The sequence below is a fragment of the Eulemur rufifrons genome, chromosome 17, assembly GCF_041146395.1.
Source record: "Eulemur rufifrons isolate Redbay chromosome 17, OSU_ERuf_1, whole genome shotgun sequence".
NCBI lineage: Eukaryota > Metazoa > Chordata > Mammalia > Primates > Lemuridae > Eulemur > Eulemur rufifrons.
This window is the reverse complement of record NC_090999.1, coordinates 9,838,301-9,851,671: the sequence shown is the minus strand read 5'-3', so window position 1 is coordinate 9,851,671 and position 13,371 is coordinate 9,838,301. Positions and strand designations below refer to the sequence as shown.

The 13,371-nt window shown below is 43.9% G+C and overlaps 1 protein-coding gene across 1 annotated transcript in view; it reads right to left on the bottom strand.

Moving 5' to 3' along the window:
• Positions 1 to 13,371, bottom strand: part of TRIO (trio Rho guanine nucleotide exchange factor) — a 332,548-nt gene that overhangs the window by 83,590 nt on the left and 235,587 nt on the right. The window contains exons 31-33 of the mRNA XM_069492180.1: positions 12,793 to 12,894; positions 9,361 to 9,503; positions 8,685 to 8,784 (exon numbers count right to left, since the gene is read on the bottom strand). Coding sequence (XP_069348281.1) covers positions 8,685 to 8,784; positions 9,361 to 9,503; positions 12,793 to 12,894 — 345 coding nt within the window. The remainder of the gene's footprint in view (positions 1 to 8,684; positions 8,785 to 9,360; positions 9,504 to 12,792; positions 12,895 to 13,371) is intronic.

Genomic DNA, 13,371 nt, shown 5'->3' with positions numbered 1-13,371 from the left:
CATCACTGACATACCCTCCTCCAAAGGCCACACCGTGTCCCTCTTCAGAGGGCCATGAGGGGAACTCCAGTGACCCAGACACATGGACAAATCAGCCAAATCAAATGCAGGTTTCTTTCCTGAATTTTCTCCAGAATAACTGAAAATAAACAACTTGCTATGTTTCACCCAAAGGAATGAAATACTCACCTTTGGTTGTGACCATTTAACCTTTGACAATCGCCACGCAGAACGGGATTTTACTTTTTATGTTTCCTGAAGAAACCATGTCCTATCACTGCCTTGCCTGACCCCACCCCCTTAATGAGGTAACTGACACGGATCCGTGGATGGGGGAGCTCTCACCCCGTGGCGTGGTCACGGCTCCCTTTGCCCGGGGAGCAGCCCCTGCCCTGGTGTACCACAATGAGGCAGCTTCATCTGACAAGCACACAGAGTTCTTGGTGCACAACAGCAAGCCCTGGCTTGAATTCCCAAGCCCCATGATGAGTTCTGGGGGAAGTCCTGCCCGAGGAAGACGGGGCTCTTTGTGACTGGCGTGGTAGATGATGCAGTCCTCGCTGCAAATGATTCTACTTCCAGAACCAAAGTCTAATGTGGTAAAGATCAGTTGCAGGTGGGTATCTGGCCGATTTTCTGAGAGCAATTCAAAAGGAGAGGGGGAATGTGGTCTCATAAAAGCCGTTTTCCCTTAAGGAACAAAGTGTATCAACGCCTGTGAAGTCACATCCTACAGCCCGCTCCGGTTCAGTCATTCAGAAACCTCACAAAGGGTCTTGCGGTTCTGTGAAGGTTTCACACAGAGTAGACCAAAAAAACATGATTCCTTGGCTCCAGGGGATTAGCGAGTACAGCTCTATTACTGGCAACGGTCACAGAAAGAGGCGACCACAGGCAGCCAGAACAACCTCTCAAACAAATGCCACTACACCCCAGGTTCTCGCCCGCCCAGGCTTCTCTGCCGGGCAGCTTCGCAGAGGCCGGGGCGTATCAGCGCCGCCCTGGCACGCCAACGCCGGCTGCATGAGGCCGTGTTCACTAAAACCTGCTGCTCAGAGTTTCAAAGAGGACCACTGCGATAGGCTCCTACACACTGGGGGCACAAAAAGAAATCTGTGAGAACCTAAGAACGGTTAAGATGGTAAATTTTATGTTACATGTTTTCTACCAAGATTTAAAAAAAAAAAAAAAAAATCTGTGAGAAAAACTTTTTCGAAACCAGTAGTTTACCACACTCGACATTTTAGCCAGAAAAGAATGAGTGAGTCCAGAATTTAGGGATGTCAGTTCCTCTACTCGTCACTGCCACGACCACACAGGTTTTCTTATGTGAAAGCAAGTCTTGGAAGGCTTCCTTGAATGTGTTCCACACACGAACTGCAATGGAGGATGAGATGTAAAAAGGCTGAATTTAAAAGATAACAACTAAGAAGAGTAGGCACATCAGAGAGAGGACAGCTCGAGGAGACCAGGCTCCGAGGCACGCAGAGGTCGGCCTGCCCGGCGCGGCAGCCACTCACGGTCACCACGGCAGGACAGCGGGGGCCACAACAGGCCACGCAGGCGCACGAGCGCTGCCCAAAGAAACCTGTTTGCTGCACTTCCTGAGTGACCAGAGCAATCTTTTATTCAGAAAACTTACTCTGAAATGTCCCTTTTTATCTTTAATGGAAGGACACCCATCTGAAGAACTAACACACTAACCAGATAACATTAACCAGCTAATGATAACCAGCTGACTGGGCCCCTCACAAGGAAGGACAAGCAACAGAATAAACCACCTGCTTCACGCCTGAATCAAAACTTCATCATCATCTTCAACAGGAACTTTGAACTTGTCACGTAAAATTTACATTACAAAGCACTTTAGTGCTCTACTATTTTTATAAAAACTTTTAATTGGTTACATTTCTAACCAAACTTCATTCATTTATTTATTTTAAATCTGCTTTTTCTTAGAACTGAAGCTTTGTGCTTCAGCTTGGGGGATTCTGTTTTTCTGGTTGGGTGACTGAAGTTATCAGAGACTACATTCATTTTGTGGTTTTATGAGAGTACTTAGAAAACTTATCTTAAAAAATACTACAAAAAGCCACAGCCACTTAGAAACATAGAAAACAAAGATGAGTAAAAGAAGGAAGCAAACATCACACGTGAGCCATCACTCAGAGCTCGCCATGAGAGCAGGGATTTGTCTCCTATGCTCATTCTTGTGCCCTAAACACCTAACATGGGGATGGTACACAGTGGGTGATCAATAAATATCTGAGAATAAGTGAACCTACTCTGTGAATATTATGAGGTCATTGTATATGCTTCTGGCCACAAAGCCACTAATTCAGTAGGATGAAAGACGAATAGCTGGAAAAACACTTTAAGCAGGTCTCCCTCTTCTGCAGTAACTGTCCCATTCAACGCAGTAGTTTGCTGTTGGGACACCAGAATGCAGGAAGCCAGGCGCTAACACAGAGCAATTCATTCTTAGTACAGCTTCCAGTTCCCAATGAGCACAATTAGCTTCTAAATCTATTGCCACCCCTAGTGCCCAGACGGAGGAAAATGAGGCTGTACAGAGTGATCTGCAAAAGCAGCAACAGAGGCCAACGGCCCAGGAGGGAGGGAGGAGGAAGCCATTTTTATAATGAAGACACAGAAATAGCTAACATTTGGTGCTCAGAACATGCTAGCCACTGTTCTAAATACATTATACACTTTCAACGCTTGCAGCTCTATGAAATGAGTAGTAGTACTATCATCCCCATTTACAGAGGAAACTGAGGCACACAAAGAGCTTAAGTAACTTGCCCAAGACCACCAGCTGCCAAGGCAGAGAGGCCAGAGGTGTGCTGGTGACCATGTCCTCGTCCTTAACCATCTGCTCTTGACGTGTTACATACGCTGTTACTGCTACGCAGGCTCTCAGTAGAGAAGGATTAACTGAGGTCCAGAGTGCTCTGTGAGGAGATCACAATGTGCACTGTTCTGCAGAAAGGCTTCTGAATTAAATGACTCAATTTCTTGCTTACAGGGGTGCAGACCTACCTGAAGTTCTAGGAAACTCAGAGCTGTGGACAGGCCAGGAGGTGGAGTGTCTCCTCTCTGAGTGACTCCGGCTTGTGGGGAGAGTACAGGGTACAATCTTGCCCTCATGCCGGGCAGCGCCTGTTTGTGCCTTGCACACAACTGGGGAGGCAGAAGGCAAGAATGCAGGACAACCTCGGCAGCCTAAATGCAAGCAGTTTAAGTAGATATATTTCCTTTCTCAAGATCCTGAATTAGGCCATATTTTAAAATGTACTGGCATTAACTACTTTACATACAACCTCAACTCTGTAATTAACCTAAATCCAACCAAGTTCCCAGAGTGTAGAATGTCACCGGACAGGAAAAGCTGACTGACTTTTAAAATTACAAGAGCCCCATGTCCCCAGCACAGTGCAATAGCGTCATTAAGAGTAACTGAAACCATTGCTTTAATATGTGGATTCATACGTTCGTGTTATAAGCTTAAGGTGAGTTCATGCAAAGTATCAGTCTCAACTGAATTTTTCACTCATTAAAAATGAGAACCATATTGCCTCACATCCAAGAGACAGCTCACAACCTGGGCTCTGGGGGCGCGGGCCAGCTTTTCCGCAGGACACCTCATTTAGCCTTGGCGACTTTTCCATCTTGGCTTCAAGATGCTTAGTTCTATGATACCATACAGTGATTTCCACACTTTCTATTTTCCTCATGATATAAATTTTAGTTAAGTGATATAAATCACAGACCAACACAGCAGAGAGTAGGAAAAAGGTTTTTAAAGATGTTTCTTTGGTATACTAAAATATTCAGTTCCAAATTCACGTCTAGTGTGAAATAATATGGTCTAGAAAACGACAGATGATTAAATCCACATTCCATTTCTGGCTTTGCTCTCCGCTGCTGGGCGGCCTGCGATCTCTTCAGTGCCCCAGGCCTGGCCAGCCCTCTTCTCCCCACCTCAGGGAGATACGCTCAGGACAAATGAGATAAGAATCTGGAAAGCATTTGATTTCTTTGGAACTCAAATTGTATTTTCCTAAGATCATTTTATCAGCCTAAGCACCATGAGTATCAGCAAGAATCAGTGCTAAACGCACTTCTGGAACAGAGATGGCTTATTTTAAATCTGGTGTTTGCAGAGTAGGAAATGTGCTCCTGGGGTGTGTGGCTTGTGTCTGCGACCAGGCTAACCCGGCTCTGTGGACAGCGTTCCCTAGAAAGAGGGCGTCTCCAGAGCCCCTCCTTTATGGACTCTTTTCTTAAACCTTTTGTGCCTCATCTGAGAATTACTAACAGTCCTGGCAGATAACTTTTTCCTGAAGAATTCTCCAAGAGACTGAGTCAAAACATCCCCCCACCCAGTTTCTGAAATGGAACCAAATTCCATGATAACAACTAACTCATAACAGACATCATAAATTAAGTCAAACAGGCAGAATGTCACTAAGTAACTTCCCTTGCCAGGTCCATCTGCCTTTGTTATCAGAGGCTGCTTAAACTTGAAATATGTAGGGCGGAAAGAACCCTGAGACCTATGAAGTTGCTGTCACTGGAGACCAGTTGCTGGCTAAGCTTAGTTCACAGAAAGAGTGCATTTTACAAACTGACTCAGGAAAGATGGAGTCCCTATTTTCAAAACATATTCTCTCAAAAAACGACCCTGAAATGTTTCACCACAGAAGCATAAATTGGGAGATGGCTAAATGAAACTTTTCAAAAGCAGAGCACACACAAATGCAGGCCACAGGTGGTAGCAAACACATTCCTTCCATTTTATAAGGCCTAATGGGCATGTCCTCTCCAGATTCCAAATTCTGACTTCTCTTTCTTTCACATGCTGTTTATTCTAATCCCAAATGCAGATCCCAAGAACGGAAGACAACTGCTGCGGAGGAAGACGCTGCCTCCCTTTTTTGTGCTTTCGAGCCTATTAAGGACCTGTGGTCTCAGCGAGGGGTACTGAAGGGCACACGGTCCATTTCAAAAGGTGAGTCAGGAGTGTCATCCCTTCAGGACGGTTAGGAACCATGAGAATGTCAGGGTGAGTGGCCGAGTGGCAGGCTGTGCCGTAAGCTTCACCATGAAGCGTCAGTCAGAACCTCCCAGAAGCCCGGGTGGAGGAGGCTGAACTGGCAGGGGTGACCCTTTGGGGATTTCTGAGCTCAGGAATGAAGTTGAGAGACAACACATTCATTAGATGAGGTAACCAGAAACTGGTGAATTATCTTCACAGATAAAATATCTAATAGGCAGTTCTTTTAAAATTCTCATATCCCAGTAGACTCCCAGGGTAAAATTACCCACTACTGCAAACCTGTACTTTTCTCTTAGTGATTTTTCCTTCCTCTCTCACTGGGTACAAATATAATCTCCTGTATTCCAAGTTCACATAAGCGCTATTATGCTATGGCAGATCTGAAGTGGTGCTAGTTTCATCATTCCTAATTCTGGGATAGAGGTTCGTTTCCATGGAAGCCCCTGGTGAATCCCAGTCGGCCACTCGCCTCAGGGGACCAGGGCTCGCTGGGGGTGGGGATGTGCACTAGCACAGCAAAGGAACTCTCCACACAGCAGGAAGCCAGGCATGGCACTAGGCACCTCTATCTCAGGCCCTGCTGGGTACAAGTGTTAAGCAGATGTCGAGGGATTCCAGGTCTCCTAGGGATGAAAGTGGGTGCTTTGCCTTGGTGCTGCCTTGAGCAATTGCCCCGTCTGGGAAGAAGGACAAAGGCAGGCCCCAGGCCGCTGTCTTGGTGCTGCCCCTCCTTAATCCTGTCACAAGTACTGCCATACCTGGGGGAGGAGGGAATGCCCTACCAATCTACAAATCAGAGCTTAGCACGCCAACTGCAAAAGAATGCACAGGACTCCCTAGCCCACAGGCCAATGGCACAGGTACAAAAGAGCATATGGAAGGCAATGTAGGACAACCTAAGGCTAAATCTACGTTGTGGTGCATCCCTTCAAATGGCCTTTCACAGAGGCTCCTGGGAGATCTGCAAGTACACACACACACAGTAAGACGCAGGTCATATAACTCCCAACTGTCCATCAAACTGGTTCCATGACAACGTCTGAACCACAGGGAGGTCCCTATTCAGACACTATTAAAGAAGACCCAGACCATAACCAAGGCCTCTTTTGCTATGATGAAGGGTCCAGTGGTCATCTGTGGCATATGTATCCTGCTCTGTAAACCTCTACTTTGCTCTATAACCCTATCTTTCTCTCCTCAATAAACCTCATTTCTCGCTTGCCTTTCTTTGGTGTGTCTTTTCATTCTTCAGCCAACAGCGCACCAAGAACCAAGAACACAGAACGAGATTGCCAAACCCCCGCTGCCACACGTTTATCCGTAAACTACCTGAAGAAATAGGTCACCTCTGCTTCTTGGACCAATCTCCGAAAGTCTTAATGAACCTTCCAAGGTATAACTTTTACATTTATCTCTTTGCCAATTTCCTTCAAATAATTTATTTTTTGTTAATAAACTTTTGAACTCTTTTCTGGGGTAAATCCAGAGTAAATCCAAGAGAGTTTGTAAGAATGTAAATTTTGGGCGTGACGGTGCTTCTCAAGGAGAGACTGCAAAACATCCTGGATGAAGGTGGTCGTCTCCCTTCACACCCAAGCACAGACCATTTGTTTCTGACTTTTCTTGCAGGTGGCAATCCAATGTAAACTGATTAGATAACTCAATCACCTTGCTTATTTGAAAAACAACAACAATAAAAATTATCAGTATTATTCTAACAAAGTTTCCAGGTAAAACTTTATTTTTTGGGGCCTCAGGCAGAAATGCTGTCAGGCACCAAAAGGCCTGAATATGTCATTTATCTTATTTCTTCTTACTAATGGTGAGAAATATTTGCTGAATGTGAATACACAGGGCCATGAACAAAATAAAATGAGACATTCTTTTTATTCTCCAGTCCTGTTATTTTAAGACCTCTAAGTCCTAGGACTTATTATTTAGTAAACTCAAAAAGTAGAATGAAAAAAAGACCTAATTACTCAAATTAGAAGGATTTTAAAAATGAAATCATTGTAGCAAAGCAATATTTTAAATTTACTTACTTCTGTCCTAGAAACTACATCATTAAATACCATGAATTCTTCTGCAAAACCAAGTGAGAGAAGACCAAAGTCTGGGACCGTGAAACACACCATCTGAAACAACCCTACGTAACGGACTCTGTCCTTTGCCTGCAATCGTTTCCTGACGCCGGCGGGGCCAGGGCCTTGCTCCCTCCTACGACCGAGTGGGCTGTGGAAACGACGTGCAGGGAACACACTCCTGCGTCCCATGATCAGGTCTCATGTAACAAAGCACAGCTCGCATCAGAGGGTGAGAAACTCAGGAATTCTGAACTGATGGTTATTTAAACAAAATCCCTATTTATTGTCAATTTTTTAAAAGAAGAATTTGGTTCTGCATTCTAGACACGGAATAGAGCAGATGCACATCTTGGCAGGACAGAAGATTCATTATGATAAATGTTTCCCATTGGCTTCCCCAGAAGAGTGTTTTGGTCTTTTGTCCACCAGGTAAACCCAGAATTTCAAATTCTATTGTCAATTTACTTAGTAGGCTTTTTGGACTCTACCAAGACGAAATCATGTACTCTATAGGCCATTTTCAAAGATGGTATACTCACATAAACTTTTGATAAAAATCAGATCTGTCCTCCCAGTGGTCATCACTTTCACAGCTGAGCCCTGCTACACCCCAAGGTTCTACAAAGGCGCCACCAGCGAGGATGCTGGGGCACCCTGCTTCCACCAGGGCAGCTCCACTTTTATAGACTGTAACGTTTCTTATAGCTTTATGCTGCCTCGGCATCCACTTTGAAAACGAGTTTAACTTTCTCACACTAGAAGCAGGGCTCAGTCACCCTTGACACAGTTTCCAGTTCTCCACCTCCCCACCCCCAGTTCCTCAAACACCGTCGATCCAGACATCCGCCTTATACAACTTCCTCCTGGTGACCAACTCCTATGGGACAGCTAGATGGGACCTACTGTACAAGCCCCACTCACCCTAATACCCCACATGGGCTGTGCAGATACGCCGCAGTGACCACTTCTCAGTCACAGCATGACCTCCTGAAACTCATGTCTGCTTGCTTTAAACTCATCCATTAACACTCCCTGTGGAAAGCCTGTTTGGACAATGCCCTGGACCGAACAAAGACGTTGGCCCACGGGTCCCCCTCTCTTCATGTGTGTGGCCTCCGTGTATGTCCAGGACCTGTAAGTAATAATGTATTTCCTTCCCGTGTCTCTCTGAATCAATGGAGGAGCGCTCATCATCTAAAGAGACTAAGGTACAACGTATGCTGGGGTTCTGTGTAGGACTCTATTTCATATGATAGGTTCTGCTTAAGAGTAAGACAAAGCTTCAGCACACTGTCTTCACATCCTGTAACTGTGCTGCAAAGAGTGGGTGACTTCTCCTGAATCCTCAGGGTTCAAGTCTTTAGATCCTGAGCCCCCAGAGTCTCTGCCCCTGCCACGGGGTCCTGGCACTACTCCTGGCACACAGTGAATGTTTGAAAATGTTGATGATGAACTGTCAGTTACAGAGAGAAAGAGGCTGCTTTGACTAGAGACCAGCCACATTCACCGCCCCACAGAAAGTGCTGGGGACAGCTTACCTTGTCACTGTCCAGTGTGTTCTGAGACGTCCGGGAGGCGATTGAGATGGTATCAGGCTGGCTGCTGCCATCGCCTTGGCTGTCCAGGTCCTCTCCATCCCTGGCAGTATAAAGAAACTGTTAACTCCTGACACTGCTGGGCTCCATCAGTCCCTGGAGAAATAACTGACTCGTTTAAAGAGGTGGATGTCAGTCTTAGTGACTGCCCGCCACCACCATATGCTAACGATGACACATCACTCTATATCAAGCATGGGCTTTTTGCTAGACACTGTGCTAAATGTCTAAAATATATCTTCCACTGCATTCTCACCATTGTAAAATATGGTTGATAGGATTGTTTGTATTTTAGAAACAACAAAATAAAAATGTCTAGATGCTGTATGTAACCTGTCCAAGGTCGCAGTGTGATTCACACACATGCTCTGAATAGCGCTTGGGTGGGGAAGGGGCACCGTGAAGGAGGTGCACACAGACCTTCACTTACTTTAAGCCAATGGAGGGTCTTGTCTTGACAAAGCAGTTTCATTACTAAGAATGATGTTATACACAAGTGGTAGTTTTAAAAACCTATTCCTCAAAACATTTGAGAAAAATGATTTTTGAAAAATGGCAAGCTAACCCTGCCTCGCTCCCTCCCTATCAGACAAACCTGCAAACACACTGGAGCACTCACCTCCGTCCCTTCTGCCTTGTGGCTGGAGCTGTCTTGGGGATGTGAATGGGCTCCTTCAGGGCTCCTTTCAGGTGAATCGTCCTTTCCTGTATCACCTCGCGGATGTGCTTTATCCAGTCCTGCTTGTTCTCTATGCTGGAAGCCTTAACAAGGTGTCAGAATCACTCAGGACGCAGAAGGACCCTTTCCAGGCCCTGCGCTGCCCACATTCTGGTCTCCTGCATTCCTTGAGTTTCCCATTTTCAAAATAACTTTTCAGGAGAAAAGCAACCACATCCTACTAATCTGCCACCAAATAAATATTTATGACTCTATTTTAAAACATTTTTTCATCAAAACCATTTTTATCTTATAGCATATATGTTATTCCAGATCTCTGACTTTTCTAATAATAGGTCACTCTCCAGTGCCAAAACCTTTTAAGCATCCCTGCCCAACTAAGCAAACACAGCCACCCACAAACCAAAACGTCTTGGAGGCTACTCAGGCAAAGACTTTGCTGTGCATTGGTCAGGGGCTCGCAAACTGTCAGCAGGACGCTGAGCCAATCCCTGTGACCTCCTGCCTCATCTGCTGGAGTCATGAACAGCACCTGTCACCCTTACTCTGCTCCCTCCCTCCCCCTATGCCAGGCTTAGTGCTCCTCGTGCAATCTCTCACTCATTCCCACAAGGGCTCTGTGGTAGGGGCCTCCGTCATCCTCGTTCCATAAATGAGGAACTGAGGCACCCACAGACACAGCAAGAAATGTGCCCAGGTCACCAGCTGCCAATCCCCATGGTGGATTCACCCCCAACGCCATCACAACTTCAGAGACTTGTTCCCTGACAATGACACAGAGTAGAAACTCAATAGCATCTGCTGAATGAACACATATGGCGTCACTTTTTCCAGATTTTTTTTTTTATATTCTGCCTCTCAAAGGAGGTGTTTTGTTTCCTTTTTCTTTTTACATGTTCTGGGCCTTACTAACAGTTTTCTAATTTCCTTACGGAAAACATCAGCCTCCTATGATATAAGCATAATTCCCTGTAAATGATTAAAATAATTGTCAGTGGGATCACAGATGAGATCATGAAGGGAGGAGAACCCAACATTTCTCACTGTGTGTCCTTTCTTGAAAACAGAAAATCAAAGCCCATGCTGGGAAAGGAAATTGAAACTGATGTGATAACCCTCTTTCTATATACGATGTTTTAAGTAGAGGGTATGTCTGTAAAGTTACGTAAGGCCAGTGACAGGGAAATGGAAGGAGGATAAAGGAAGCTTCTTGCTCCCTCTTTGCAGATCTGATACATGACAGAGGTGAGACCAATGCCTCCTGGGGCTGAGGCAGGGAGAAGGCAGAGTGCCCAGGGCACAGGGGTTCACACGTGAAATAAGTGTCCCAGGAAAGAAAACTTTAAAAACTACAAATCTATTGGAATTTAAATGCCTGATTACAATATTTGGAAAGTTAAACAAAGAGAAGTACCCATGAAAGAACATTGGGCAGAGTTCGGAAACAACCGAGGAAAACTGTTAATATGGTTCAGAAATAAAAAAGAATTCTCATGCAAATTGATCATGACATTTATGCAAACTAATTCTCTTAACTAACCTTAAAAAAATTAAACAAGAAAAAAAGATGTCAATCTTTTCAGAAATAATAGGAGAAAGGTAACAGCCAAAGTGTTAAGCAAAAAATCCTACTTGGCTAAGAGAAGGGAGTAATCTGTTTCATACTCTTGGTAGTTCCAATCTGTTTAAGTAAGGACTTCTCCTTTCCAGACTACAGAAGCAAAAAAGACCAAATTTTTGTTCTACAGCTACTAGGACATCACCATTACCACTCACACCACCATATCACCATTCCGTCTGCACCCTAACCACCACAACCACCACCTGGACCTTCCCCCCAAATCTATACCACTACCTTCGTCTATACCCTCACCACCACCCTAGACCATCATCACCATCTATAATGGCACTACCACCAAAATCTACACCACAACCACCATCTCCACCACCACCACCACTATAAAGCAATCTCTGAAATTCATGAGGGCATCATTTCCTTTAGTATCTCCTTGGAAGAAAGATATTATCCAAAAATTCCCTAGAAAACTTTCATCTGTTGAAGCCTGCAAGAAGCCTTATCCTTCAATTGTATCTTGAGCATTTTATTATGTCCTAAATGAAAACAGTCCATATCTGGTTAAAATATCTGGCACTATTTCTTAGAAGCATCTTTTGGTCTCTGCCACTGTAGTTAATCTGGATAGTTCATATAAAGTTGCAAGTTTTAAGGTCCTGAGTATACTTTAAAAATTTTATGCCTTAGAAAAATTCAGTAATTTAAATTTAGCTATCAGTGCAATTTATATTGTAGAGGGCTTTATGCCAGTACTAACAAGAACACACTGGGTTGGTAATCATATATTCACTGCAAAACAATCCATTGTTTACATGGGAATAAAGATCTTTTATTAAAAACACAACGGCTTCCACTAAAGAACAGGTTCTGAAAGAGAAACGCACAGATGAGTAACTCACAGTCACTGGAAATACCGAAGAGAGATGAAAAGGTATGCAAGAGACACAAGAGGTAACATGCAAGTTCACAAACCAGAGTCTCATTACCCTTCTGGCTTGTCTCCCAACATTCTATAGATCTTAGCTACATCCTCCTCCAAACATCCTGAAGCTGCTATATAGTTTTTCCAGATGGCATAAAAAGACAGTTCCATCTGTATTTCCTCAAATGCAGAGGAGGAAAGTATATAAGATACCCTGAGAGTCCTTTACCGTTCCTGGGAGAGGTTAGTATCACCAAGACAGTTCAAATCAAATATCCAGAGATATTTTCCTTCCCCAAAGTCTATATACCCCAAAGCACCCTGAGTGCTGCTGAACTTTAAAACATAAAAGTACCAAACCCTGTCATTGATAATCATCCCCCTTTTGTCTGTGCCCCAAACTATTAAGCCAAAGAGCCAAGGACTCCATGAAGACACTTGGCACAGTTGGCCTCAACTTCCTGTCAAAGGCCCTCACAAATGCACCAGGGGACTTTTCCCCTTTGGAAATTCAAGGTCAAGTGTGCAATGAGAGTTACTGGTCTGTATCTTGTTCTTCCAATACCCCAACATCCTGCATCTCTTACAGAATCAACTAATTCTAAGACACGAAGAATGGGAGAAATTTAAAAAGATCTTTCCTACATTTGCTCTTTTGGGAAGCAAGCGAAAGTTCAGCTCAAGTTCTTCATCTTCAGAATACCTAACTGAGTTTATTCCACTATGCTTTTCCTGGTAGTCAGCGATCCCAACAGAGCACACACATACATACCCACACACACACAAAATAACATGCTTCAACAACAGGAAAGAAGGCACCGACAGCCACAATAAGCTTTCCACACACACATTCCCCAGATTCAAATGAACATACCTTAAGGACAATTTTATTATCTGAAGTTGGTGTTCTCCCCACCCACAGTGCAAATTTGCAAGGGTCTCCTTCAACATGTTCTGTGACACCCAACTCTGAGGTCTGGATAAAAAGACAATTATATAATTAGGTGACAGTAAAATTCTGGCAGGATATAGAACAGAGACTAAGAAAACCGTTTTTGGTTACTTGCAGTCATGTTGGTAATAACACAGTCCTTTACACTGATGTGCAATCTTAGGTCTCATTTTAGTTAAAATAAGAAAATTTAGAGATTTTGTTCTTAAAAGTTGGTTTCATCTTTTACTTCCTCTGAGCACTTCAGAGGTACAGGTCAATAAACAAAAAAATCCAGAGGAAGGAAACCAAAACATCTGAAAATTCTACTATTTGGAAAATCAAGATTTGACTATTTTCAATCCTATAAGCAACAAAATAAGTCTTTCCTAATTCTGAAAGGACTGCCACCATGAATTTTCAGCATTAATGATGTAGCTGTTTTAACAGCTCAGTTATTTTCCAATTTATCAATAGTATTAACTTTTAGTGTTTCACAAATAATTTTAAGGGCTAAGAGGC